This window comes from Lepisosteus platostomus, chromosome 4 (genome assembly GCF_059453375.1).
Source record: "Lepisosteus platostomus isolate fLepPlt1 chromosome 4, fLepPlt1.hap1, whole genome shotgun sequence".
NCBI lineage: Eukaryota > Metazoa > Chordata > Actinopteri > Semionotiformes > Lepisosteidae > Lepisosteus > Lepisosteus platostomus.
The window spans coordinates 19705758-19733343 of record NC_142614.1 but is presented as its reverse complement, the minus strand read 5'-3'; the positions used below and the strand labels follow the sequence as shown (position 1 = coordinate 19733343).

The 27586-nt window shown below is 35.0% G+C and overlaps 1 protein-coding gene across 3 annotated transcripts in view; it reads left to right on the top strand.

The window, feature by feature from the left end:
* The window catches only part of arhgap24 (Rho GTPase activating protein 24), a 136331-nt gene that overhangs the window by 50580 nt on the left and 58165 nt on the right, over positions 1 to 27586 (top strand). For all 3 annotated transcript variants that reach the window (XM_088628884.1, XM_088628883.1, XM_088628885.1), the window contains one exon: positions 945 to 1032. In XM_088628884.1, the coding sequence (XP_088485010.1) occupies positions 945 to 1032 (88 nt within the window). The remainder of the gene's footprint in view (positions 1 to 944; positions 1033 to 27586) is intronic.

Sequence of the window (27586 nt, the reverse complement as noted above, 5' to 3'; positions counted from 1 at the left end):
ATACTTTATTGATCCCGAAGGGAAATTGATGTGTTTTTAACCAGCTTTAAGCCCAGATCTCGTGGAACATTTAGTCTGTAATGTGAAACATTTTTGACCATGTTTACAGGTTAACAGAACAAAGGGACATGTTGAAAATTAAAAAGGCTTTCGCCAAAAATCCACATAAATTACAAAATGTCATGCTGTTACCATCATGATACCATTGGGAGCAATGTATTACTGGTGCTGCAGCTCTAATTAAATTGTTTTTTTTTTCCTAAGTGAAAACATTTTCAAATAAAATAGTAAATAGTAAATATCAGTAAAAGGAAACAAAACATACTGTATGAGATGGGAAACTGAAGCAGATGAGATGAGCTCTAAGATACTGACCAGCCACACAGATTATTCTATTTATATTGTAGCTGACAAGGTTGTAGAGAAATCAAACCCTGCTGATGGTACTGCATGACTATTTAAATGGGAGGGAAATGGGAGTAAAATACATTCAAATGATCGATCCATTTTTTAGTATGGATGAGAAAGAATCTTTTCAGTAATAGGCTGACTTTGTTATTCTAAATAATAACTTTTATTTTACTGTATTGATGTCTTGTCATTTTCCAAGGCAACAACCGAACAGCTTCCTACTGTATGTAAGGGTGTAGCTAAGGATAAATTGAACTTTTAGCAGACAATTCAAACACAGACAATTTCTGAAACAGGTCTTCTTATCTTTATTTAAAGATGAAGAAATACCCATTGATGATTTGTAAATTCATTAAAAATATAACGGAACATTATTTCAAATTCTGTAAAGAGTGAGTTTTCAGTAAGCATGCATTAAACACATATCTTTATCTAATGAAACAGCTCTGCAACATTTTTATGATTTAGTAAGTATTTTTCAGTTTTTGCATCTAACTGTTTACTTACAATTTTTTTTCTACAATTTCCTGCAGGGGGCGATTTTCTTACCAGGAAATAGAGTCATTGAACATGCAAACAATGGAGATGAGCCTGGGAAATTTCTCTTTGAGGTCATTCCAGGTAGGAAACTATTTTATGGAGCAGTATTCCAAGAATGACTTGGAATACTTCTGAGGTATTTGAATAATACTTGTATTATTGTTGCTTTTTACTTAAAAAAGCAACAATAATAAAAACAATACCGATGTTGTATTGCAATGTGTCATTTTATTAGTGATTCAGTAACATCACTAATAAAATGGAGCATGACATGTTTTAAAATAACTTATTCTGAAGCCTTAAAAACGGGAGGAGTCCTGAACCAATAGCATTTGTGTTTTTAATGCCTTTTGAATGTCATTAAAATACATCTTAGGAGAAGCACATTGGCACTTATTTAATGCTACCGATTAATGCCACCTCAGAGAAGGCAAGAAACATATTCTTCCAGCTGTTTTTTAGTATTGTGTAGTTCTTATTCTGACCATCACTGACACTATATGGCCCTTGTCAAATTAATTTTAAAAAAGACCTGCTGCATTAAACCTGATGGACTGTGGTTCCAAAGATTTGAAATAGAAGCCTTTTCGTGTAGATAATTACCCCTCCATCTTCAGGGCCCCCCAGAATTGCTAACACCCCCCAACACATTTCTTGGCCTCAACTACCCCCTAAATCTAGGGTAAAATTGTGGAGATTTGGCAACTGTGCCTCGGTTGAGGATCATCTCCTAAAGAACATCTAAAACTGGAGCATATCCTTCCAAAATCACAGCATTGTGAATTTATAATACTTTTAGTCTTTAATTTAAATTCTGTGTGTGTGGATACCCAGCCTGTTATTCTTCAGAAGTAATTTAAAGAACAGTGGTAAGTGACTCTTAGATTATGTATATTTACTCTAAGGAAGTGCTCTGGTGTGGTGGTGAATCCAGGATGCTTTCTATGGGGAGTTCTGTGTGTTTATGTTGATTTTCCCAGGAGCTCAGGGTTTCTAACATAGTCCAAAAATGTGCTAGCTAAGTTTACTAAGCAATTGCAAGTTGTATCTCTGTGGGCCTCCGTTGACTTGCATCGCATCCAGGCCAAGGTAGTCTGGTGCTCTGTGCATCATGGATAGTCTGCTGGGACATTCATGAGGACAGGTGTCTTTCAGATTGATGGATATTGGTGCTCCTGGGCAGACACATGCCATTTCAGGTGATCATACTATTAAAGAAATAGATCTCTTTTATTTCCTCTTCTCTAGGTAGCTGGGACCTGCACTGATGTCTGTGGCATACAGTAGGGTTTTGCAGCTGCAGTAGGAAAACACTTCACACATGGCACCACACAGATGTCACAGATGTCTTGGGTCATTCAACACAGTGGCTGCAAACACATTACGTAGTGTGGAGAAGGGAGGAATGCAATGGAACACACTGATGCTAGCTATGCTAGTCCTGGGAAAGGAACTTCATGGATGTACAGTAGATGGGTTTCGTTTGTTTGTTTCTTTGTAATCAAGCTTCCTTTACAAGAGAAAAGGTTGCATTGGTTTCAGAGTTTGTACTGTTTGCAGGTGGCCAGGATAATTGAGAAAGATCAATGCTTTTGCCTCACTGTGACATTCAGCATACAGTAGATGGCTGACTGTCAGTCAATCAATCAAAGTATAATGTAAATTATTGCAATAATAAAGATCCATGGATGATGATGATAATAATAGTAGAGTTAGTATTAGAATTTCTCTGTAGATACATATAACCTAAATCAAATTTTAAAAGGAATCGATATTGCAATACTAACAAAAGGAATAAAAGTATGATTAGTGTCATAGCGTTTGTCTCCAAGCCTGTTCAGTTTAGTTTTTTTTCTTGTCTTCATTTGGGTTTGGTGACTTCTTTGATAAAAGACCCCTCACTCTTGGTGAAAAAAAGAGCATCATGAATTCATTCATTAAACAGAAGTAACCCATGCTGCCTTGAAGTCGAGTAAGCACAATGAAAAGAGAAGACATTTTCCGAGGATGAGTAATGCTCTGAATTCTATTCTTAAGACATGCTTTCAAAACTGAAAGACATCTGTGGAACTCAGTTCAGCTATCCAGCTATAGTATCCATGACCAAAATTGAATCGATGCAGCTAATGTGTGAAGAAGCTAATCAGATGTGCCAAGATTTTTTTTTCTCATTCAGTTTTTTTTTAACTATAAAGATCATTAACTATTTCCAGATACTTCAACAGCCGCATTATACTGTCCAAGCAATTTTAAGCTGTGTTGCTTCAGCCAGCTGAAGAGGGGACTATTATCCCCTTTCTGCCCCTGAGGCGCCAGTGCAGAATGCACTGCCAGAGGTTTGTTCTAGAAATGATATGAGTCACTGCTTTTAGCATAAGGAAGGGTAGTTCATGTTGCAGACCATGGTATGAACGTCAGATCAAATAATTAAAGATTTATCATTTTCCAGGCGGTCTAGTATTCTATTCCAAGCCATGCATTTAATTTACAACTTCAAAGGGCATCCTCTGACCTCAGTTGCATCGCCTATTACCACAGGTCATACCATTCAACTTGGAACTCAGGATCCACATTCCTTGCTTGTGTTTCCTCAGTTGTGTACCTCTGAATTAATAAGCAGTTCTATTGTATTTTTTATCTTTATTTTTGTGACTTTTCAGTCACTCCAGGTACTATATATTCATAACTTTCAAGCTTTTGATTTCAAGTATATCTTTTGTTGCCTCCTGTGGAAATCTGATTGTCACTCTGTCTGTTTGGAATACAAAGTTAATTTAAGTAAGCGCACCCCCCTACTCTCCACTAAGGTGTTAGTCTTCTTTCTGTTTTCTCTATGTGTTTGTGAGGTCTGAGCACTCAGCTTCAATGTCCTGCACTTTTTGTCAAACCTGAAACAGTGTCCAAGTTGCAGACAGCTGCTCTATGAGATATAATTAAACCACTTAGAGTTACTACCAAAACCTGGTAAGTTGCACACTCCACACTGTTCCTATTGTTGATAACACCTCTGTGTTCAACAACAGGATTTAGTCTGCTACTTGTAAAAATGTGATGTTATGTTTGTTTTTGTGTGTTGGGGTGGGGTAGAGATGACTCTTTAAACTTGATGACAGGTTTTTGGCTGAGTAGAGTACCCCTTCTTGTGAACACTATATGATTCAATCCTGTATTATGTCATGGGGTTACTGATACATGATTTTCTGGCACAGTAAGAACACATGTTTTCTTTAGGTTTTTCAACAAAATGTCAGAGATGAAAATACTATGAAAAAGTGTGGAAATTTCAAAGTGAACCCTAGTATTAATTTCACATGAAAGAAAACTTGTCTTATACTGTACTTACAGTATACACCTTAGTAGTTTGATAATAGATAATAAAGTCAATTCATTTTTTATCCTTTTAAACAAACTATGATATTGTTCAAACACTTTAATATTTAGGACCTTACATGTTAAAACAACTCACTTACAAGTGTCTTTACTTAGCGAAGTGTTTGTTATTGGGTAATTGGGCTCATAAAAGAGCTGTGCATATCCTATCAACCTGTTTGGTTTTGACTTCAGCTTTTGGAAAATAGATACCGAAAGATTCTAAAAAGTTAAAACCAAAATGGTTTTGTTAATTTGGTTATTCTAGAAATGGGGTTTGTCTCACAGGTACCAAAATTCAGCATATATTTGATTCCTTTGTCCTTAATAGCTTTCTTCTATTATTGTTCAGTTTTGCCAAAGAGTCTTCATATGAATTCAGATATGCAAGGAGCACACTAATGTGAAAATACTTATATACATATATTGATATATTTGTACAGACTTATATCTAGTTTGGAACTCTGAATAAAAACACATTTTTACAAAATCATTATTAATCTACTCTTATTGTTCAAGACTCATCTTTCAAATAGCACCTATAATTACAGCAGGCTGGCGAATGCAAAGATGGATGGGTATAGCAGTGTTAAACAGCAAGAGTTAATATCCCATGATTCATAGTGATTGCATCCCAGAGAAGTCCCAATATATCCCTATGATATACAATATATAATATACAGTATAACACCAAATAAGCTTTGTTTCTTCTGACTCGGGCTCTACTAATACCAGTAAACGTAAAAGATGTTATAATAGTAGAAAACATGTTCACGCTCATAAAATGGTGATTTAACATTACATTCTGAGTGACTTAATTGTGTTTAAGCTAAGTACCCAAAGACTCCAGGAAGAGAAAATGTTTAATAACTAAGAATGAAAATATTGCATGCAAGAGATGTTTTATCCTGCAGCCATATGTAATTATCAGTGCAAGATCATGAGCCACCAAGGACTTAGTATTTAGTATGATTAGCCTGTATATGCTACATATAATGAGTTACAGCATGAGTTAAATACAGTAGGTATTTCAGTTCTTCCTTTGTTGGTTGAGAGTACAATATTTAATTTTTTCCATTCAAAATCAATATGGAATACACTGTGACTAGAAAGCTCAAATGTGTTTGTATGTTTGAAAAGAAAAATAAGTAATACGTCTTTGAAAACATTGCATTGGACAAAATATTACAATTTGCAAATCCCTCAAAAAGTATGCCACAAAAATCCCACAAAACATATAAAGAAAATTTGCCAAACCGGCTAATGAAAACACATTATTCAGAAGCATTATTTATCCAAAAAATCAGAAGTCAAGAGTAGTTGCATTTACTTTAGTGAAAAACTATTTCTCATTTTGAGCCTATATGTGTAAGTGAAATTACAAACTGCAGTCACTAAATGCTGTACTTGTCTAAAAAGCGTAGATGCAGACACTTGATATTAAGTCAATGCAAGAGGTTTTTACTATAGTGCCATATACTGCAAATAATAGACTCCAAAGGTGTAGAATAATGTCTAATGGAGAAGGAATGTACTGTATGTTATTTCTTCTGCTTCCTTTGTAAAACACATACTGTAACTACTTTCTGCAGAAGAGGTGCCAATGACTGGAATTTGGAAGCACATCACGTTTCGAAACTCCTTGGACTGAAGTTCTGCTGTGGTAGCTGACAAACCAAGATTAATTGAAGTTTAATGGGCTCATTCTTTTGTGCCCGATGTTGTAGCATATTATTGTCACCTTTAGTTATAGCTTAATTATGGTGAGGTGGGGAATACTAATTATCTCTCTTTCAGCAAAGTGAAGTTATATATCTGGATGGCAGAGGCATGAAAGCTTGAAGGTGCAATGTGCCTCACTTATTGGGGGGTTCAGGCTAACCACACAGCAGAGAAAAATAGAAGAAAACGAATACAAGATCAAGTAGGGTACATCACTACTGTGAGATGCTGTGATGCCAGTTAATGATTAAAGTCTCCCTCCTTATGTCTTGAATCCACAATTGCAAGAGTGTGCCTTTCTTTGTACATCCACTTTGTACATTACAAAGCAAGATATGCTTTGTCCTGCATATACAGTACAGAGACACAAAGAGTGCTGAAACACGCTCTGGTAGCTACAGTATGCATTAGCATTGCTGTTCCCATTTGAAAATAAGAAAATTAAATCGGGCACAGTTGTTTACATTGTCAATATAGACAGGGAAATTACTCTAGGAAAAGTAATATACTGTATCCATTTTTTCTACATACCCTTATAATTACATGAAATGTAGTGAGCTCCAGAAACCATACAGCATCTCTCATAACATGATGCAGGTATTTTATTAGGTCTTATCATTTTATTGTAGCAGGTGCACTGACAATTCATTGAACATGACATACAGTAGGTTCAGTAAATATCATTATGCTGATTAACATCTGTCATCAGCAGGGTTGATGTGGGGTTCTGTTGTGAAAGTCAAAAACTATATAATGTATGTGGCCAATATTGGAAGCAATACAAGCTGTACATATGAAACGTTTGCTATGCACCAGGCTGCAAATGCTGTTCCATTCCTATCATAGAGCCTGACCTGGACAAACAAGTTTCTCTAAGTCATAAATACCATGTGAATCCTAGCAAACTTGACAAGCAAAGCATCCACAGCATTACTGTAAGCTTTTTATCTTGGAAGAAAACCATTGCTTCCCAAGCTATATTGTCACATCTGGATGAGTGCACAAGAAACACTCCAGAAGATCTCAGAAACTGAGCAATGTGGCACTGTGCAGTGAGGTCGCCATCAATCACTATGTATATTGGGTCCTGCTCACACCATCACACCTGCACCTCCCCATCAAACGATCTGATGTTCACAGCACTTAGTGTAGGATTGTACTCATCTAGGCACACTCATGACATCCATCGGGTGGTCTACACAAACCTTGATTTATCACTAAAGAAGACTTGGCTCCACGGCACCTAAACCTGTTCCAATATAAAATTGACAAGTATAAATGAATCAGATCATTCCATGTAGCTCATTCACATTAAATATGCTATTGATACCTACTGAAATTAATTTTTAAAGATAAATGCATCGGGCTCAGGGTTTAGTTTTTTAAAGACATTTTATTTTGTAGACCTTTACAAGAATATCTTGAATGTCTGTCAATTTTTTTTAATTAATAAGAACACAATGTGTTATTTGAAAGGAAGAATTATAAAACAATACTGTTGCCATAAATTGGTAGTACCAAGGTTACCTGCTTCCTAGTTTGAAATGATTCAGTTTTAATTAATTTTTTGGAATGTTTTCATCTGTTTCTCAGGGAACAGAAAAGTTTGGGCTGATAGAAGGTTACTGAAGGTTATTGTGGTTTATTTGAGTCATACAGCAGAATGAGAGCATCTGTGATATTAGATGTAAGCTTTTCAGCAATATTATGTACTGTATAATGCAATGTTTGCATGGGCAATTGAAGATGTTCTCACGGATTTATACTACAAAACCATGCATCGTGGTCTAATCTGTACTTTCTAGGAGACAACATACCACTAGTGAAAGAGAAAGCACTCACTTGGGCCTTCATAATAAACTAAAGGGTTTTATTCATGTAAAAAACGGACATTACTTTATTAAAAAATTATGAGGATGAAAGAAATGAGTTTTTATTACAGTGTAATTTCCACCTCTAAACTTTAGAAAAGGTAAGTTAAATAAAGAAAATCAGGACAAAAAAACAGGAGTCACATTGGTTCTTTGATTGTTACAGACTATAACAGCATCCTGAAGTAGAATTTTATTCTTGATTATCTGCAAAACATTCATATTAAATGGACAAAGATAACTGCAAAAAACAGTTGACAAATAACTGTGAGCACACATGGGACATACTTTAAGTACAGGTATGCTTGAAAAGACAACCTGTGTATGCTGAAAGAACTTTTAGATCTTATGTGAGACCTGAAGCCTATTGTCACCGATGGTTTGAGGTACAGTAAGTAAATGCTGTTCCAGAAATATGAGCCCATATAGTGGATTTTGTATACATATCGTGAAAACCACAAAACACTGTTGATTAATGTTTTTAATACTTTACCATTTCAGTGGGCACATCTTCACTCTCCATATTTAACAAAGTTTTGTTTTGTTCTGTGACCTCGAACCAAAAGAGGTTTCTGTACCATCAAACATGCCCTTTCTACTTGATGATTCAAATTGATGCCCATATCATAGCCCGGACCACATGACCCCCTCTCTTCTTTCGTTTCAACCCGAAAAGTGCCCAGTGGCTCACACCTTTTAGTCCTCATTCATGTAAAAATACAATATATAATAATTCTTTACAGGACCACAATTAAACAGATCTAATTTTAAAAATATTACCATAAGTTTTAAAGTATTAAATACTACAGTATGGGTCGGTCTCATAACCGTTGCTATGAAAGCTGGTTGTTGCTATTTTTGTCATTATAATTGCAGCTTGTTTTTTGTTTTTAATTTTCATTTATTCTTTTCAAAATGACGTCAAAACTAAAGTATTTTGCTGCCCAGTACTCTGGTATCCTCCCACATTCCAAAAACATATCAGCTAGGTTAATCTGTTTCTTTGTTGTCTTTGTGTGATGGATTGGGTCTTGTCCAAGTTGAAGATCCGTGTTATGAACTTATTGGATGGACTGTAGATTGCTGCTGCCTTCATCAGGAATAAGCAGTTTTCTGATAATAAATGGATGGATTTTGTGCTGGCTCTTTGACATTTAATGAGACATAATCCAATCTGTTCTAAATCATAGTAAAGACACTTTGAGAACAGAAAAATGTCATTAGTAAAAAAAAAACTTTCAATGCCATTTATATTTTACTGTAAATTCTGAAGGTTTAGAATTTCCTATTTATACTTTACTCCTGATAACCTCTGTGAGGCTGTGTAGGCTGTGATATTTAACATAAAGGACATTATCCTCACAAACATTGCTTTAAGTTAGAAGATTGTATTTCAAATTAAAGTCAAATCATGTGTGCAATGTGATAAATATATATTAGAAGCTCAAAAATAACCCATCTTTCAATTAACCTTTACAATTTTCACGTTTAGATATTAATAACAAAAAGGTATGACTTTAATACTTATTTTCTCTCTCTTGTTCATAATGAACAAATTACATAGGCAATTTGTCCAAAGGAAGGAAAAAACCGGTAACCTTCATCTTTTCCGGACTTTAAAGGTCTCCAAAAGAAACATTAGATTAACAACTTCGGTGAGTAATGGTAGCTTATCAACAGCACTGCTTTTAGCACAGAACAATTTGTTTTCCAAAAAAAGTCACATTAACATTTTTTCATCCCTTCAGCTGTTGTAATGCAAAGTCATTTAAAAAATGAAGCCACCGCTGTAAGGGAAAAGCCTGGTGGAATGTGAACATAATGACATTTGTAGAAAAAATAAGCACTGCCAAGATTTCTCCATAAGAATGGCCCCTTTTGTTTTTCTCTTAAAATACAGTAGTCTTATAATATATTAGCGAGCAAGGCTGAATACATTCTACATATGTAAAGTATGAAGCACAGCTCAGAAACCTTCATGCTGTACATGAGACTCCAAAAAGGATGTACTTCAGATTCAAAAAGCAAAAGACTTTCCTAAAATAACGAATTGATAGTTCCCCAAATCAGTTCACTCAATTCCCTATCCATTTTATAATTATTATTCCTCCCAGTAGGTCTACTCTCTCTGGTTTCCTTTCAAGACACACCTTTTCATACAGAAAAACCCATGTGAAAATTCAGACATTCCAATATGTTTACATACTTAGTAATCAGTAAATTATATACAACTGGTGAGCTCTAAATTCTACAAGAACTTTAGCGAGTCCTGCACTGTCTGCTGGCAGCCTCATATGGCCACATGTAGAGTGAAATCTGTAGTTCTATCTGCGATATTCTTACATCCAGGAAAAGTGGTCAGAATCAATCTAATAATTTGATACATTTTCATATGGTTGATTATTAGAGGAACATTCCATTTGTAGTGAATTGAAAGGTTTCCTCATTGAAAAATGTCTTCAAATTGACCTGGGTGTGATTATGACACATTTAACACTGTCGCCAGCATTCAGACTGGCCTTCAGCATCTCAGAAATAGTGTTTCAAACAATAACACTCCTGCCCTCAGTGTTTTGTGTCAGCATGGAGACTGCTTCAAAGATGCACCACGTTTAAAATTTTACTGAGTGCTAATTGTGTTGGCATTTACCTTTTCTGCAAAACCTTTTCTGAAGGCCTTGGAGAGCAAGCTCCCCAGCAGTGTAATTTACCTTCTGCCTGAATAAATTGGGAAAGTCAACAAATTATATACTAACATTTTGCAGCACGGGTTCAGTTTTATCTAGGCAGTCATTGAAATAGCAGCTAACGCAATTTAAATTTGTCTGTTATTTCAGGTAATGAGTTTTTCAAATATTTTTTACATTAAATCTATGTTTTTCATTCTTACAGCCAAACATTTCAGTTTTTTATGATATTCTTCCCTGACAAAGATGCATCAAAAACGACATTCTAGAAGTAATTGTAATTGAATCTGGATACAAAGACGCAAATAAGTAATGAACAGCAGTCTGTTGTGTTGCTACTGTACTGTAGCCTATGCAGGTAATACTGTACCTTTTCTCACATTCATACATAAGGCATTGTGGAAACCATACACAAGCAATCATTTCCTGCCATACCACATTCAGACAAACAGACAAGGCAGGAATGACCTAACAGGAAAAGCGAATGATATAATGTAACCTGCTGTATATAATACACAAAGCAAAGCTCCAGAAACTTGTACGATTGTGTCTGCTGCATCTTTTGCTTGAGGTTTTGGGAAAAGGTTTATATTTTGTCTTTATTCTTTTGTATGTGTGTATGCAGCTGATCACTCAAGGTACTGTAATTCAAGCAAGATGTTTCTAATTGACATCATGATACACACAGTTTTGTCCTGATGAAAAGGACTTCTGAAACATTTCGGACACACATTCCTCCAAATCTGACTCCATGTCCCTGGCAATACATAGATACCTGGCTCAATGCCAGGTTCCATTGCTTAAGTTTCTGACAATAAGTCACTCTGTACTCTGTTTGCCAAGCTGTGCCAAATGGTGGCAGATGGTGTATTCCTTCCAGTCACTGCACTTCATTTGGCATGCTTCAAAGATAGATTTAGCCATGCAGACTTTGTGTTTTCTCTTTTTCATTTTAGCCTTTAAGCACGCACATCATTAGAAAGTGCCTGTTACATTTAATCTTTGCAGCAAAAATAATTCTGTGCAAGAGGGGGTTCAGATTTAGCACAGTGATCTGTAAATATTAAAAGTGTTACATCATTGTTTTCTATTTTTCTTATTAAAGGAGCTACAGTACTGCAGCAACATCTTAAGATGAACTTTATATGGAATTTAAAATGGGTTTCTCAGAACATAAGGAACAGCTGAGAAAAGGGACATTCTATTGTGTTGATTGGTGGTGGCAGAAACATGTACAGTACCTGCATGTTAAGGCATTAAAAGAACATTTAACTTTAGCTTGTTGGTGCCAAAAATCTTGATTCTGCTTTTGTTTCACCCTGAGTTCTAAGTCACTTAATTTAACTAATTGTTTACTCAATTTAATAGCAATTAGCAGATTTCTGAGGCCTTAAGCAAGCAAAGGATTGAGGAGGCAATAAAATCAGAATATGGCCTCAATTCATGATTAGAAATTAAATTTTCTTTTTTAAAGTAATTTAATATTGCCATAACATACTATTAATGACAAAATGTGTAATTTCTATACATATGTATTAATTTACTAAACAATCTAGCAGAACAGGATTGCAAAAACTTTACTGCATACATTTCATTTACAGTCGATCAATAATACTAGTTCAAAGACTCTTAAACATTTCATACTGATATGGTGTGTACTGTCCAAGAAGGGGCTACACAATGTGGGGTTTCTTTGTAGTGAATAATCAGTTGTGTATTTTGTGTGTGAGTGTGAAAGAGATTACAGTAGGAAACTTTAGATATATGGTTTAATATTTCCTATGATTCCACCTGAGAAGTATTAGATCCCAGAGAGAAAACTGTCTGACATGGTGTATAGGTCACAAAACACAGCTTGAGGGAACAGTGAATGTTAATGATCTCTGTGTACACAGTACACCTCTCTTGCCTAGGGCTGTGCAATCTTTCAGAATTCATTTAGCTCATGCTTCCAAACATAGCCATATGAAACATATCTCTAATCACACATGATAGGAACAGCTATTGTACTGTTTGTTCCCAAGGAATTACAATTGGTTACACTGTCCATAGTAGAATTAAATCAATCGCAAACGCACAATATTATTCTAACCGATGACAGATTAAAAGCAAGAGGAGAATTTCATGTAAAAGTTGTTTTGAATATGTAAAAAATACAAACAGATAATACAGCTTCACAATGTGAGTTTTGAGTAGTATTTATAATATATGTACATAATATCCTTGCATTTACTGTATATAGAGCTTTTCTGGACACTCCACTTAAAGCCACTTACAGGTAATAGGGACCACCACCAATGTGTAGCACGCACCTGAATCATCTTAATTTTTTTATAACAAAGTGTCCTTTAATTACGATCTGTAACCACATTAAATTGGCAATTTAAGTATAAACAGTATTACACCACAAGACACTGTTAATATACATACAGTATATGCTTATATTTATTTGTAGAGTACATATACAATATTCTGTTGTAAATCTATAGGGATAGTAGTGCCCTCATCTGGAAAGTAAAATAATTCTACAATTTTTATAATATAAAATAGTAATTTTAGTATAGTAATATAATAATTTAATTTTATAAACATCTAAAACATTGGAGGGCATTTGACAAAACATATTTTAGTAAAGGGCAGTAATACATTCTTCTTCTTCTTATCCAGTTTTCTCATATAGACTCATATTTTCGCAGTATTTTAGTTTACAAAAATTTTATATAGGACTGCACGCAGATTAAATTTTACTTTACATGAAAAACATTATCATCTTTGTTCCACAGTCGCCCCCTAGTGGTTATTGAAATAAATGTCCTAGAAATGAAAAAAATGCCACTCTTAGGCTAAAATCTCAGTTCACTCTTTGTGAATTTGAACAGAGAAAAATTCAGTAAACAAAAAATAATTGCCTTGATACAGAGGCATTGTTTTTGAAGACTCTCATATTCCTCTATATAGGCTCATTGTTTAAATAAATAGACTCAATTATATGATATGTGCAGTAGTGTAACAAAAGCTCACTATAAGTTGCCAGGAAATTGGACATATAACAGACATGTAACAGAAATGTATAACAGACATTTCAGCATGAAACCAGTTCTGCTATAAGCCACTGGATGGCAGTTATAACCATAGCAACAGCAATTTCAAAGGTAGCCGAAATAATAACCATTTGAAAATGGCATTGAGCTATCAAAAGAGAATGACCCAAAGCACAGGAACTGTTACTTTATTGTTAAGAATAAAGACATGAAATTAAATAAGAGAGTATTGACCATGGCAATCCCCTTAATTATATTTTAATGCAAGGATTCATTTTAACCAACGGTATTACTATTTTGCTGTTTGTTTTTTAGAAATCCGTTGAATCCATTGTGTGGCTTTACTGTAGATCTTTTTTAAATGCTAGTGAAGTGTTGTTTTATTTCAACTTTTCACTGTTCTGCAGTGAACTTTGTCTTATGCAGTATGTTATTGCAGGCAATGAAAAAGACAAAGTACCTGAGCTTGTGAAATATCATGCCAAATGAGATGCATTCTTCTCTTTGTAACACCATTGACATGTATTCACTGATGGGCACTACAGTGTAACTGTGAAAATGAACTCCTTTCAGCTTTGTGGCTGAAAAGGCAGGTCTTCACCTGAATAAAGCTTCACTGGTCAGTAAAAGGAAAGCACTGCTCTTCGTAGTGCATGACATTTGATTTATCCTGGTAATTGATAGCCAATGTCAACTTGAAATAAGAATCTATACCCTTTTACGTGGGCTCTTCAAGACACAAGGACAATGGGAGCAAGGTCAGAGCCAGTCCTGTTGGGAAAACCTTTCAAAATCCACAGATTTGTTTTCATCCTGGTATTGAATGGCAGAATGTTATAGACTTAATTGAGCTTTTCTAAATACTTTATAAAGAGCCATTGTGAAACCATTGATTGAGATCATTGCAGTACAATGTAGAAGACACAAGATATCATTAAGATGACATACAATGCAGTGCTTCAATTTTGGTTTTACTTTTGTTTATTTTTCACCAGATTTTTGTTGTATCATTATTCTATTACTATGTGTACGATATCCATACTGTACATCCATTTTCTAACCGCTTCTTCCAATTCAGGGTCGCAGGGGAGCTGGAGCCTAACCCTGCAAGGAACAGGAGTGAGGCAGAGCAGACACACAGACACAAACACAGACATGTACACACTCACACCCTGGGCCAATTTTCAAGTAAGCCAATTACTGTAACCTACCACTATGTGTCTTTGGGCTGTAGGAGGAAACAAGAGCACCTGGAGGAAACCCACGCAAACAAAGGGAGGACATACAGTATTGTACAATCTCCATGCAGATAGTACCCCAGGTCTGGAATTGAACCCAGGGCAGCTGCACTGCAAGGCAGCAATGTTAAAGACTGCACCTATTCTTGAATATGACATGGAAAAAAGTACAGTAAATGAATGTGCACATGACTTTTTCATTAAGACATTTTACATTGTTCTGCTGTTTTCACAGTGTTTCTCAGTGTTTTTCCTTCTTTATGCAGGGACATAATTCTGTGGCGATCTTGTCATGAACCTTTAGCCAACACTTAATCTGTAATAGTAATGGATTTGTACTATTATTTTCAAAGCACAAAAACTTTTGCATTATACACGAGAGGTACAAAATACGTTAATAATGAGGAAGACCTGTCAATGATTCGGCTAGATTTGATTGGCAAAGGTGATGGATGAGTTACTACAACACTTCATATTTTACTTAAGCTTGAGTTGCTGTGATAATGTTTTGAACATTCTTCAAAAACATGATCACAATATTGAAGATCAATGTGAAGACTGCTAAATGTCGAGCTTAGCCTTTTCTCTCTCAAACTAAGCAGTATACTGCTAATAACAATCGTAGAGTTTATATTTGTTGAAAACACTAGAAAAGATTTAGAATATTGGACTTAGAATTATTGTTCTCAGTATATTTCTAGAAAAATACAGTACTGTATCACGTTTTTATATTGATTTATTTCTTTGGTTCATTTTAATTATTATTTTATCATTCCTGACTGAGAGAATCACTTTATCACAGAGTCTTTTGGGCTCAGAAGATGAAGGGATTTAACCTTGTTGTCTAAGATGAATAAGACACACAGCAATGTACAGTACATGCAAACAACTATGTGAGATTTATGTATCTGCTTAAGATTTTGGTGCATTTAAGAGAAGAAACATGGAAATAACATATTACATTGGTAAGCACAGAGCATAAAGTCTAACTACTGTATTTAGGTGTGTACTTTAAATATATATCATGCAAGTCTGGTATCCTGAGCAAGGTATTTGATTAGATTTACCCTTTTCAATAATTTAGAGACTCTTAGGTTGTGTAATTCTTTCTTAAAAATGTGCATACAGGTGTTATTCTGCAATACTTACTATGCCAGCAGTTAGTTAAGGAAATCACATTTCATTCAGTGTACCATCTGGAGGCTGTGCACCATAAATATCAGCCATGAATTACTTCCACTTAGATAACATTAAAATTAAATTGGTACTGTAAACTCACATTATCATAGTCCTCAGTATTTTTAAATTGTATATTCTGCTTGTGTGTGCACTTGCACAGTGCACCATTAAAAGTGCATCGAAATCAATCATTATAGAAGTACTTTTCAGGGTTATTGGCAGAAAATAAAGAAGTAAACATACAGTATGGCTTGGTAAGGTTGTTCATAAACTACGGTTTGTACTGCATATTTGAAGAAGTAAAAGCGATAATACATTAATGTATCCCTTCTAGTAGATCGACTATTGGACTTCAGCATTACCATCTTGTAGCATGAGCTCATTATATTTCAGAAACGAAGAAAAACTAAGCCTGCTCTACAATTCCTTGAAACCTCCTAGGAATACTAGAGCAGGATTCTGCTGTAAGTGATGCAGGTGGATAGAAAGTGCCTCAATTCCTCTGGTCCATTTCTATAAATAAAGCTTTTGGGATCCTTCAAGATAAAAAGAAATACTGTATAAATAATTATTATTAAGAGAAGCACTATTTCTATGTGAAAATATCTAACATCATTATGTATAGCTTAATATTCAGACTCAGTAAACAAAATGTGATCACTCTGCAAAATGTCCTTTTCTGGAGGCAAATTTTCAGTTTGTTTTAGAGTGATTGCTTGCAAATAAATCCTTGATCAAAATTGTGAGATTTATTACAATCTAATTTTAGAAACAAGAATTATTTAATCTACTTTCTTATCACTAAAAACAATTATAAAATCTGCTTCATTTACAATCTAGCATCTAAGATGCAAAGTTTCAGCCATGTTTCAATACATTTTAAGCCTTTAGTATTCTTTGGGGACTTTATGCGCTGCTTTCACTTTGTTCCACAGATAGTCACAAGTAGTTAATTTTATGAGCTATATAGTAAAGCACTCATTGCTTAATCCCAACCTATTGAGTATTTAAGAGGTCTATACAGTGACCTTAAGACTTCTCCCCTAAATGTGCACATAGGGACCCTACTGTATTTTAAATTTTCAGTGTTCAAAGGTCATACCCCTGCCCAAAGCCATTTCATAATGAAGTGTGGATTTCAGGAGCTAAATCTGTGTTATTAGTTTATATTGCGCTTCAGAATTCAAGACACTTAAAAGGTCATACATTTTGTATTTTTCTTTTCTGATTCATATTGATAATAAAATTATTCATTGATGTTTGTGTCTCTTTGGTATGAAAGGCACTATATACAGTAAATACAAGGTGTCTGTAATTTATTATTATTTGAAACAAATATGTTACATATCGTTGGCCTCACTGATTTTACAAAATTACATTAAAATATTTCTGATTATTTGTGATGTGAATGCAACCAGCATATTTACTGTACTGTTTTTTTTATTTTGCTGTTGTCCTGTTTGTCAGTACATTAAATAGAAATCCAACCCAAGAAGAATTAATGTTTCATTGACATAGCAAAGAAACAGACAGCCATTGGTTTGTGTGAATGATTTTATTGTACAATTCAGATACAGGTACAAATAAATTAATCATGACTGTCAATATATAAATGCATGGTTTAATGAATACAGGTTTGCATTTTTTTCACTGAACCAAAGAAAAACCTGCTTTCAATTATGTTATTGCTTATAACATTCATGCTGTTAAGTGATTATAAAAATTGATTGAGTTGATTTCTGTCTCATGGTATTAACAAGGTAGGATTGGTAATTAGCAATAAATCCCTATGGTCTGGAAGACAGTTATGTTTTTAACTGACCCATTTTGAAAAAAAGCACTAGGTCATCTTTCTGATTGATTGAATTTGGTTTAGTAATGGTTACATCAATGTTATGAATTCCATCAGCTGTAAAGAAAAGTATTATGGTTTGTCCTATAGGACTCCTTAAAGAAAACAAAGGCAACTGAGTGCAGAGTATGTAACCAAATCTGTGCATTTTATTAATGCATGGCTACAATATTTTAGAATTGCAAAAGATTTCATAAAGTGTTCCGTTCATGATTTGTAAAAAAATAATTATTAATGCTTGTGGAGAAAAAAAAGGTTTGAGGTACCCGCATTAATGTAATACAGTCTCCTACCAAGATTAATTATTATGAGTGTATTTTAGTTAATATTTACTTTTAATGCAGTACTAAAATTCACTTGGTGTAAAGCATGTTTACAAGTTAATAGGGCTGCTTTTGCGTCACCAGAAGTTTTGTTGCCTCATTCTGAATCGCTGACAATGACAGCAGCATGGCACACATATACATTGAAACTTTGTCACTTCACTTTGTAAATTGGAAGTCCTACACATTACCATGTACTTGGTAATTTCATAATGGGTTAAAATGCACTCATCATGGTTCCCCTTTAAGGGGCATGCTACTGAGAGATCCAGGTTTTATAAGCCATTCTGAATAACAGAAAAGTGCTCATTCAGGCAAAAAAGTGTTACCGCCCTCTAGCCTGATCTCAGACATCAGAAGCTAAGTAAGGCAGGTACTGGTCAGTACTAAGATACGGGACTTCCTAGGAAAACCAGGTGGTTGAGGTCCAGTAGGTGACACTCTTCCCTCTGGAAAGAATTTCCAATAACCAGAGCTCCAGTATGGTGGTGTCCTTCAGATGAGATGTTCAACAAATGTCCTGACCACTTGATCATTAAAGATTCATTGGAGCTGTTCGTAACAGTGTTATCCATAGTATCTTACTGTAGCTAAATTTTGCTAGGTGATTGCACAATCAAGTCTATCTAAATTGCCCCTTAATTCAAATGGTGAGGTAATTTCTCACCTCTCTATCTAATCTGTTGTTTAGTGGTCCTGCTGGTGCATAATATCTAATGAACATCATCCAGGTATGTAGTAGTAATTGAGTCCCCTCTTATACTGTATGTGAAGCACTTTTGGATTGAGCTCTATAAAAATGCACTTATTATAAAAATGTTCATTCTTGGTTGATGCATGTCAGGAATCCAGTCTCATTGATGATGCAAAACAAAAGAAAAAGAACTGCCTATTACTGAAATGTTTTAAAGAATGATACTGTTGAGTCAGCACTGTGACACATTATGCAAGCAGAGAAATGCCCTGGTGGCTGGAATGGCAGTGACCTCTGTGATAACAAGGCTGCTCTTACATTCAACGGCTCTCTCTCCAAGGCCTCCTGCTGCCTGTGATTAGCTGATCAGCATGCATAACGAAAATAGCAAATAGGATTGGCATTAGCAATCGGCTGCTGAAGAGCTCTTGGGGATGACACCCAGGCATGACACAGAAGCCAGTCTCTTTCTTCTCAAGAAAGTATCATTGAAGGGATGTCTCTTTTTTTTTCTTTTTTAAGGTTTAAAAAGCACAGTTTCTGCCAAAAACAATTGTTAGGCTGTTGCATATGTCCTGTTTAACGTTTTTAAATTTAATTTTTAGTAATCCAGATTCATTTCAAGGATCAATTCCTTTAAATGTTCACTACTTTATAAATTTCATTTTTTAATTATTATTACAGTCCTGATGTTGATTGTTTAATTAAATGTATGCAGTCTTGCTGTAACACCAGTGTGTTCTGGTCCTTCTGTGATCAACAGGAAATTGTGAAAGGGTTTATATCTTAATTTTTTTAGCCTGAAAATGTTTATTCAAAATTAAACTAAAAGCCACGCTGCTGTAATACATTAACAATGTGCTCGGCAAATAAATTACTTGAGAAAGACAGAAGAAGAAGAAAAGAGGCAGAAAGCTTTTAGCCTTTAACAAATCAATCAGCGACATGATCCCCAGCATACAATTTACTGTGCTACTCTTCACAATTCATCAGGTTTTTTTTGTCTACTTAGACTATAAATAGGTATTTTAAATATTTGTCAATCTGACAGTTGGGCCGCTGCACAAGGTCTCCTTAAATGCAATGGTTGCCCTCTGTTTCGTAGAATAAGAGATTAATGAAGCACTGGCTGTGCCCAAATGTTGTTGTCCTAAGAGAACACACTCTTTTAGTTCAACACTTTATATAAGTGATTTTTTTTTAAAAAAGCTCTTTGTAACTTTGTAATTGCTTTAATTAAGCTTAACTCTCCACCACAAGGATGGTTGGCAATACATTCATGAAGGCATTAGATTGATGCAAATTACTCACCTTTACGATGTTTTAAAGTCTGTACCTTACACAATCGCCGTCAATGTTTTTCTTTTCACTACTGTTACAGCACCTTCTCCAGTGATTCTAAAATACAGATAGAGCTGTCCAATACCAGTGCAGGTTTTTGTTCCCACAAACGTACAAAACCACTTTTTTCAAGATCTAAACTGGCTAAAAAATTACATCTAAAGCAATCATCTGACCCTGTGTTAAAATTGCAAGATCTAGGGAAACGTAAATGTTTGGCATATCATGTTAACCAGTGTAGATTCTAAAGTAAAAGATGGAGTGCTAGTTGGATCAGAGCAATCTGTAGTGACAGTGGGATAATAGGAACCACTGCTGTGGGGGAATGCTATCAACAGAGTGTCACTCACACATTAACAGGACTACAGTAGGTGTGGTCAATGAGAGGTTCTCTGTGGTGCAAAAAGACCTGCAGGATCTCTATTTCCTCAATGAATACTGTAGCACATGGTACTGAATGAGGCTGGAGAATGTCCTTTAACCAATTAATGATATCTGGCAGGTAAGGCAATGTGGCTACAATGGACTCCCTGAAGAAGAAGTGGAGGTTTAAAGTGAATACATAACAATCATCCAAAAACGAGAGCTCACATGGAATGAATTAATCCATGATGAGAAGAAAATCTAATTACTATTACACTACAATGCAATCTACAGTAGCTGTGCTCCTTTCTAATAAAGACAATTTGTGCAATTAAATGTGACCAAATGCAATTTAAGGGTATGACCTCAAATTATTAATATTAAATGGCTGACTGCTTGCTTGGCATGCGAGAGGGAACGGGAATGTTGCCCACATTCTCCAGATGCCTCTCCAAACATGAGTGAGCATCCCTTTAATTTCAGCAGCAGTATGGAGTAGTGGGGCTGTGGATGAGAGGGCTGTGGGTCATACACTATCTCCAGTGGGCACTTTGTTGAGATTGCTATAGTAAGTGCTCTGCTGTATAAACGGGACAATCTCTTCATGTAGGAATTGTGAATAAGAATTTGTTCCTTATTTTTGTATATGAAGGATTAACCATACATTATATGGCCTGCTCATGATAGAGCAATGCCTATATTTTAATTTTGCATACTATATACTCTAAGATATGTAGTGTACTGTACCTTATAGGAACTCCTTGTTCCAAAGTCCCTACTGTAAGTCGTTTTTTCACATAGTTAAGTGCCACTCGGAACATAAGATAAGAATGCAAAGGAGTTATTTTCCAGCCCACTACATCTGCCCTGTTAGAAGCTATGCTTCATTTAAATGTCATAAGACATTATACTAATTTGTTTTCAGCTTTCTTCTTTTTTCACTACATTTGGGTTTGGAGGAGGAAACATACACTAGGTGATTATTCTTGTGTTCATTTTATTTTTCTCAGTACTTACCATTTTCCCTTTTGCCATTCGTTAATGAGAATGAAGTCATTTCTACACTAACAGAAAACCAAAGACTTGAATGCGATTCAGTGAAGGATTTTGTACATGGCAATAACTGATTTTTGTTTCGATTGAACCCATGCTAAAAGACAGAAATAACATTTCTGAGGACATCTTGGAACTAAGGAAGAAACAATACAAAAACAATGAACATAAATACAGAAATTAATAAGCAATGGTTTGCTTTTTTGTTAGAGGTTTTAATCAGACTATTTTATTAGTGTGCATTCATTTGTCATTTTTATTTCACTCAAGCTGCTAGAAAAGTCAGAATATTTTCAACCCCTCTAGAATCAGTATCTCTTTGTTCAGTATGGTGGATGGGCAACTCTGTGTTAAAAAATCGAAAACCTTGATGGTAGAGAAAAAGAAAGCCTTTGCAGAAATGCTGCACAATATGTTAAAGAAATTAAGTATCATTTGATCCCTTACAAGTCCCAAATTACTGCTATCCAATAAAATTTAATGGCATCTTTCATCACTTTAAATAGTTTCATTAAAGTGGTAATACTGCATGAATACATACAGCACAAGTCCTGACTTGTTTAGGTCAATGCACAATCTAAGGCTGGCCTGACGTTTATTCTTTGGTTTAATAGCAATTCATTCCTGTTGTTAAGGTTTGCAAAAGGGTATTTAACAAATGGTACTGTGCAGGATCATGCTCACATCCCTCAGAACTCTTTCAATTACTGTATTTCACTGTGTGCCAACTAGCCTGTCATGTAAAAGTGACCATAATTCACATTAGGGCTGTTGAGCTATTCCCAGCTGTCTCTATGCGTAATAAGAAATAAAAGAAATGCTGGAATGTGGCCTAAATAAAGTTGCTAACATCCGTAATGGATTGTTCAGCTCCAGCTCGGGAAGGGGATTTATATTACCAATGGACTTTTTAATCAGGATGTAATAGAAACTGGAGAACTACAAAAAAGAAATATGAGAATAGTCTAATGGCCTGCAGTGCAGAAGCATTCTCAGAATACGTAGTAGGTACATGCAGAACACTGGGATTTGGCATTACAATCATTAAAAGAAATAAGATTGCAATAATGATATTAATCAGCCAGTGCTGAAAAACTCCCTTAAGAATCACAAAGTAATGAAAAGTGTATCAGAAACACAGTAGATTCAGATTGAGCTCAGTGTGGTTTCATAGTACATATAGAACGTTCTTTTTGTAAAGCCCCCACCAATAAAAACTTGTAGTCTTTTATTCAGCATGATTATTACTTGTTTATTACAGCATGATTTTTAATATTGTCCACTATGTGACAAATTTTCCTTCTGACCTGTTGTCCTGTAAGTCATCTTTGCCTTCTTCAGTTTTCCTTCAAAAGCAAGTGGATCTAAAAAAAATTGAAGCTATCGCAGTTTTTTTTTACATTAAAATTGTCAAGTGTGTATATTGGTGTATCAAAGAGTTCTCTAATCACAACCTCGGGTCTACTGTGTTTCCACCCAGTGAAACAATTTGCCTTACAGATACTATCACCCTCAGTTACCTAAACAGCTTTAAGACATTGCAGCCGTCAGTCTGAGAATAAGATTCCAGTTAAAATATTGCATGATAAGACAAAATACAATACAGTGAGTTACAATTACAAATGTTTTCTTAACTGTTTTCTTTACGTTTTATTTACTTTACATTAATGTGAACAGGGATTGTATGGGGGTGTACAAAAGAGGCCTATTACATCACTTAAAGTTTTGGTGTTAACTATAACTAAAGACAAGTAGCTGCAGTAAGTACATTGCATGCTGTGTGCTCACCACATCTTTAAAAGGGACTTCATGCTGTATTTCCCATGTACTGCTAATTGTATTAGCTTCAAACGTAAAGTATGTGCTCATTATTTCAAGCTGGTTACATCTGGTGCGGAAACATACTGTATGTGTCAGTTTATAGGTTTTTCTTTAGTATAATGTTACATTTCTGCAGAGTCATGGCATATTTTAATGTTTTTAGCTATTTTACTACACCTACTTAGACTTCTCATAGAAAAACCTACAGTAGTTGAATTTTGCAACTTGAATTTAAAGAAATTGTTCAAGAGAACAATGAGGGGGAAGCTTAAAGTCATCGACAGAAGGGCAACCAAGTTAACTCCATGACTAATGGACAGATCCTACTTCTTCATGGGTTGGTTGTGGGAGAGGAGGTTTCAGTTCATGTTTTTTTTTCCAAATTCTAAAGAAGATGGACTGTAGTAACTGGCTATAAATCTCCATACTGGAGTTGAAAGCTGGAAAAGTTCAATATACAAAAGTTATAGTTTTATTTTTAAATAGCAGTGTAGGTCTTTAGAAAAACATTTTTCATAGAGTTAGATATTTATAACAAGATGGCCAAATCAAGATATTTTCTCCATATTTAACATTGTAAATTGACATTTTTTTTAGGTTTCCCAGGTGGGTAGCTGCGTCAGTATGCGTAGGCTGCAAAGGAACAAGTAATAGGTTTATTCCATGCTGAAAAAAAGAAGAGAGAAAAAACACAACGTTTCGGCCGTGGAGCCTTCTTCAGGTGTGAGGGAGGATTTTTTAGATTACTTAGTTTTAACGTTTACAGCACTAAAAGCCACAGCAAACTCAATAATGCATTACACACAAATTAAGGAAGCCTATTTGTTATATGATATAATTAATTCATTATAAAATAACAAATGGCAAGAGCAACAAAAAAAACAGTGGAGCATGAAAAGTGGTGTACTCTAGCAAATGCTCAGAATATGAGTATCTCTGCATGGCATCATTGTGTTCCCTATGGCTTATTCAAGTGTAGCATTGGACAATCAGCATGCTACAGTACACAAGCTAGAATAGCAACGTACAGTAATGCCAGGGATGCATCATGATCAGCAATTAGCAAAATAAAACTTCTGCAAAAGGAAAAACAAACCTCTTAAATCAAAATTGCTCAGTTTATAACTCTTGCAGACTGCCATCCTGTTTCTGTGTTGTTGGAAATGGAAGTATACAAACGGTATGCCAATTAGTACAACCCAAATAAAAGTTTCAGTGATATTATATTGAATTGAAAGCAACCATGGGGCCAGCTCAGAGGCTACTGGGATCCCTGTATTCCTGGCCCAAAGTGGTTACCATATGGCTATGTTTCTTTTATTATGAACTGGACAGTATCCCATTTCTGAGAAATGAAAAGCTTGGGCCCTAATCATAGGATGAGCCAGCTCTGGCACCTGGACTTAGACAAGATCATTTAAAAATTAAACAATTAAAAATAAATGCTGATTTAAAATTACATAACATACTAAAATTCCATCTGCTACAGAATACAGTATATTAAATTGTTTACAAAATGCTTTCAATTTGGAAAGTATTTTCAACTAGAAACTAGCTAAACTATGTACAGTATGCCTACAGTATATATTAGATGGATTTCACTGTTTTCCTTTTAAAAGATGTTACTGTAAGTGCTTTATTTTTCTTTTATCTCAAGTTTACTTTGTGATTAAATGTTGGTGAGAGTTATGCAAGGACACTCAAACTCGATTCATTATCAATCTAGCAAATTAAATCTTTAACTTATAAAGTATAACATGATATACTGTAATACCACAGAGATAGCATTTTCCTTAATTAAATATTAATATTTACAATCATGAAGCAAGCAATGCGGAGCTCTTTCATTCTCAATTTATGAACACCAAGCTACTTTGTTAACATTTATGAATGTATAACGTGTGTTGCAATTAAAAATAATCCCCTGTAACTGAGAAATATCCCTTCTACAGATAACCTACAGTAGCTTTTGTTTAGACTGATGGTTTTGAACAAGGTGAAAATGTCAAAGCTCTTATGATGTCCCTCTATCTTTACCTACATCCTAGCTGCCTGAATCAGGTAGAAAAGTTTAAACATCTGTGACAGTTTTGGAGAAAAATGCAACAGAAAACGTCTACCATCACAGACATATTAGAATCACAGTGAACCATGTTAATAATATATTATCTATTCAAGTACTAAATGCACAAGATTTAGCAAACAAAACACTCTTCCCTTTTGCATGTGACAGTATTTCTTCAAACTGGAAACAAAAACAGCAATTATAATTATATTATTTCAGGAGAAAGGAGGCAAACAACTGAAAGAGAGCACAGAGGGAAATAAGATAATTTTTATTATTAACTAATTTATTCATTTCTTTTTTAACACCATGACAGGTCCCTTAGTAAAGAACAAGCTGGGTATTAAGATGCTTGTAAAACACGCGGTAATTTAAAACCACAGGGGATTACAATCTAATTGAGTTTTTTTTTTCAGTTTTCTGTGCACATCTTACAAAAGCTATTTGGAATCATAATACCCCTCTCAAAAGGCTTTCAGCTATAAAGAGTAAAACTTAATATTGTGATTAATCACTTCTGTGTTTGCAATTGCTTAATGTGAATTCCTCTTAAACTGCAGTGTGTTAAATCCAGTGAGAGTGCATTAGGAGCAATACCATAGAAAGATTCCTCAAACAATCAGGCAAGGCTCAGGGTACTATCGCATCAGCTCACACAGCAGATTTGCATTTCACAGGTGCAGTGAAGCAACCATAAACCCAAAAAAGAAATTCAAAACAGGGAGACTTAAATTGGTTTGAAAACTAAAGTTACTCTGTATTTCACAAACGCTGCATCAGCACATAATTTCAGCAACAGATGAAGTGATCAAGTGTATTTGAGAGGGGGCAGATATTTACAAGAGATTAATGTAGATTGCAGTTATAATGGCTCAAGAACACTTCTTTCACCCATTTGCATGTTGTTTCTGCACAGTGAAATTAGTTCAAATTCCAAATGCATGGATCCATGAAATGAAACTCGAAAATTGTGCTTTGCAGCCTAGCATTCAGATTAATGATGGTGCAAACTAGCAATTTAAAAATTATTAAGCTTATTTTATCTTAGTCAGTAAATTCTAACAGCCTGGATAGACTCAGAGAAGCATCATCAAGGTCTCTTTGAGTTGTTTTTTTATAATGTATAGGTGACGGGTGTCTAGGCTAAGAGTGTATCACTCAATCTGTCGTGATCACAGTCCACTATGCTGAATTTGTTAATAAATCAGGAAGACTCTAATGTGATAGAGAAAAGAGAAAAGAACATACTACAACTCTACAATACCCAAGAAACACACTGGCCATCATGTGTACAACTCAAGTAAATTGACAGCAGCACCCAGGCCATAGCCCTACTCTCACTTCACTCTCTCTATGGTGCCTTCTTTCTGTATAAAATTCTTTCTAGTGAAATAAACAAATTGAAATGGTAGCATTTTCAATGATGCTTTTATGATACAGAGCTAATTGAGAAAGGAAATATTAAAATTGCATGTCCCATTTTTAATCAAGCAGTACAACTGATATTTGGGGAAGCAATTATTTTAAAGGGGACTAAAATGCTGTATAATGTAAGAGGAAAGTACAGTACAGTTGGCTGAAGAGCTCTATAAACTAGTCTGATCCACTCTGAGTCAGATCGAAAGATTATTTTCTAAGAGGAATAATAACACAATGCAGCTTGGTGCCCTGTCCTAGAATCAAGGATAAATGAATCACAGAGAATCCTTCAGGAACTGCAGCAGTGGAAAATGCCAAGGAGGGAAAAAAATCAGACACTTACATAAAAGCATCACAATGAGCTGGTATTTTACATGTCTGACTTCTATGATCCCAAATACCAGCTCTGCTTAATTTATTCAATGATTTGTACTTTCATTAAGGTGCACATGCTGCATCAACAGTTTTTGGAAACCTAAAAATATTTTCCATGTATTTGTCCTTGATGTGAATTCAAGTGTTCATTATAAGCTGGTTCTTCTTGACCCGGTTCTTTTTAAAAGTAATAAAATGTAATATTACACACACTGGAGGGGT